This window comes from Trifolium pratense, linkage group LG6 (genome assembly GCF_020283565.1).
Source record: "Trifolium pratense cultivar HEN17-A07 linkage group LG6, ARS_RC_1.1, whole genome shotgun sequence".
NCBI classification, from domain to species: Eukaryota; Viridiplantae; Streptophyta; class Magnoliopsida; order Fabales; family Fabaceae; genus Trifolium; species Trifolium pratense.
The window spans coordinates 38,587,079-38,589,250 of NC_060064.1; the positions used below are offsets into that span (position 1 = coordinate 38,587,079).

Genomic DNA, 2,172 nt, shown 5'->3' on the forward strand with positions numbered 1-2,172 from the left:
CAAATATCTATCACTTGTATTGTATCACATGTTGTTGATCTCACATCCACTTTTTTTTAGTTACCATAATATTGGTACGAAATTTTTACTACTGTTAATCACTACCATATTCGAAAGAACCAAAATCCTTACACAACTTAGATCAATTGATCGTTAACATTTCGCATCAACTTTTTATATACCAAAACACAACGATTATTAATAATGTAATAAATATATAAAAAAATAAAAAATAAAAAATAAAAATATATTAAAACAATAGAAGGACGGACAAAAGAATCGTCCATATAACTACCCCATTCCCAAACCAAAAGTAACTGCAACTCTCACTTCTCTGCTTTATCACTCACACACTCACTCACTCACAATCAAAGAGAAAGTAGAAACCGTATTCTTTCTTAACAAAGCCTCAACTAAACACTACTCTCTATTTTCCCACTTTCCATTAATGGAGCTTAGTAAAGTAACATTAGAAATATTCACAAAACTCGAACAACAATGGCTCTCACTCTCACCCTGCAAAACCACTTCCAAAACTCGCATACTCAGCATTGACGGCGGAGGAACCACCGCCATTGTCTCCGGTGCTGCCTTAATCCACCTTGAGGACCAGATCCGCTCACAAACCAACAATCCTCACGCTCAAATCACCGATTACTTCGACATCATAACCGGAACTGGCATTGGCGCAATACTCGCCGCGATGATCACCGCCGATGACGGTTTCGGCAGACCTCTGTACACAGCCAGAGATGCTGTCAACTTCATCACCGAAAGGAATCACGAATTTTATAAGGCGAAAACCGTCGGAGTTTTTCGCCGGCGTCGGAGATTCTCATCCACGAGCATTGAGAATTTGTTGAAGCGAGTTTTTCAAAGAAAAGAAAACAAAGGAAAATCGTTGACGTTAAAGGACACGTGTAAGCCTCTGCTTATTCCTTGCTTCGATCTAAAAAGCTCTGCGCCGTTCGTTTTCTCACGAGCCGACGCGTCCGAGTCCCCGAGTTTCAACTTCGAGCTATGGAAAGTCTGTCGCGCCACGTCATCAACTCCAAGCTTATTCAAACCGTTTCAATTCTCCTCCGTCGACGGAAAAACCTCTTGCTCAGCCGTAGACGGTGGTCTTGTGATGAACAATCCAGCCGCTGCAGCCGTCACGCATGTTCTCCATAACAAACGCGATTTCCCGGCGGTGAACAGCGTCGAGGATCTGATGGTTCTGTCCATCGGAAACGGAGCTCCGGCGAATAGAGTTCGTGATGTTCGTGAATGTTCGACGTCGACGGTTGTTGACATTGCTCTCGACGGCGTATCGGAAACCGTTGATCAGATGTTAGGAAACGCTTTCAGTTGGAACCGTACTGACTACGCCAGAATTCAGGTACTAATTCACTGTTTGGTTCCTTAGAAGGATAAAATCAGATGAACTAGAAAAGGAAAATTAACTGTGGAAAGTGATTAATTTTAACGGTGATTTTTTTTTTTTGCAGGCGTTTGGTTTAGGAGAAAAGGGAAGTTGGGAAGAAACGGAAGTGTTGAATGAGAGAGTGTTGGAGTCGTTACCGTTTGGTGGGAAACGGTTACTACAAGAAAGTAACGGTAACAGAATTGAGAGGTTTGTGCAACGTCTTGTTGCTACTGGAAAGTCTAGTTTACCACCTAGTCCTTGTAAGGTTACGCCGTTAGTTTCTTGCTAACGGAAGGGTCCTTTTTTGACGCTGTAACTTTTATTAATTGAGGTTAACTTTGTATGAATTAAGATCAATGTTATTTATGTTTTTTTATTTAATTTTGTTTTAAGTCTGGATGTTTTATTTTATATGTTCCGGATTAATAATAAATTTAGCTAATATGTGTAGTGGTTTCTGAGCAACTTTGTTTTGTAGCTTTCTTGATTAATTTGATTATGGGTAAAGGTAAGTAGAAGTTTCATAATAAGTATAACAACGGTTGTTTATTTTATGGAACGTGTTTAGATACTCCCTCCGTCCCAAAAAGAATGACCCATTTTGAATATATGCACTATTCATATATATTGTTTTGACCATATTTTTCTACTAATAAATAAAAATAAATATTAACATATAAGATGTTGTTAGATTCGTCTCGATGAGTATTTTCAAAATATCAATTTTTTATAATTTTTACTATTATACAATTAAAGATATTAGT

At 38.4% G+C, this 2,172-nt stretch overlaps 1 protein-coding gene across 1 annotated transcript; it reads left to right on the top strand.

Moving 5' to 3' along the window:
• Positions 1-298: 298 nt before the first annotated feature.
• On the top strand, positions 299-1,789 carry LOC123893116 (probable inactive patatin-like protein 9). The gene is made up of 2 exons (XM_045943038.1): positions 299-1,381; positions 1,491-1,789. Exons 1-2 carry the CDS (start codon positions 449-451, stop codon positions 1,695-1,697), a joined length of 1,140 nt encoding a protein of 379 aa, XP_045798994.1. The 5' UTR covers positions 299-448; the 3' UTR covers positions 1,698-1,789.
• Positions 1,790-2,172: the final 383 nt, after the last annotated feature.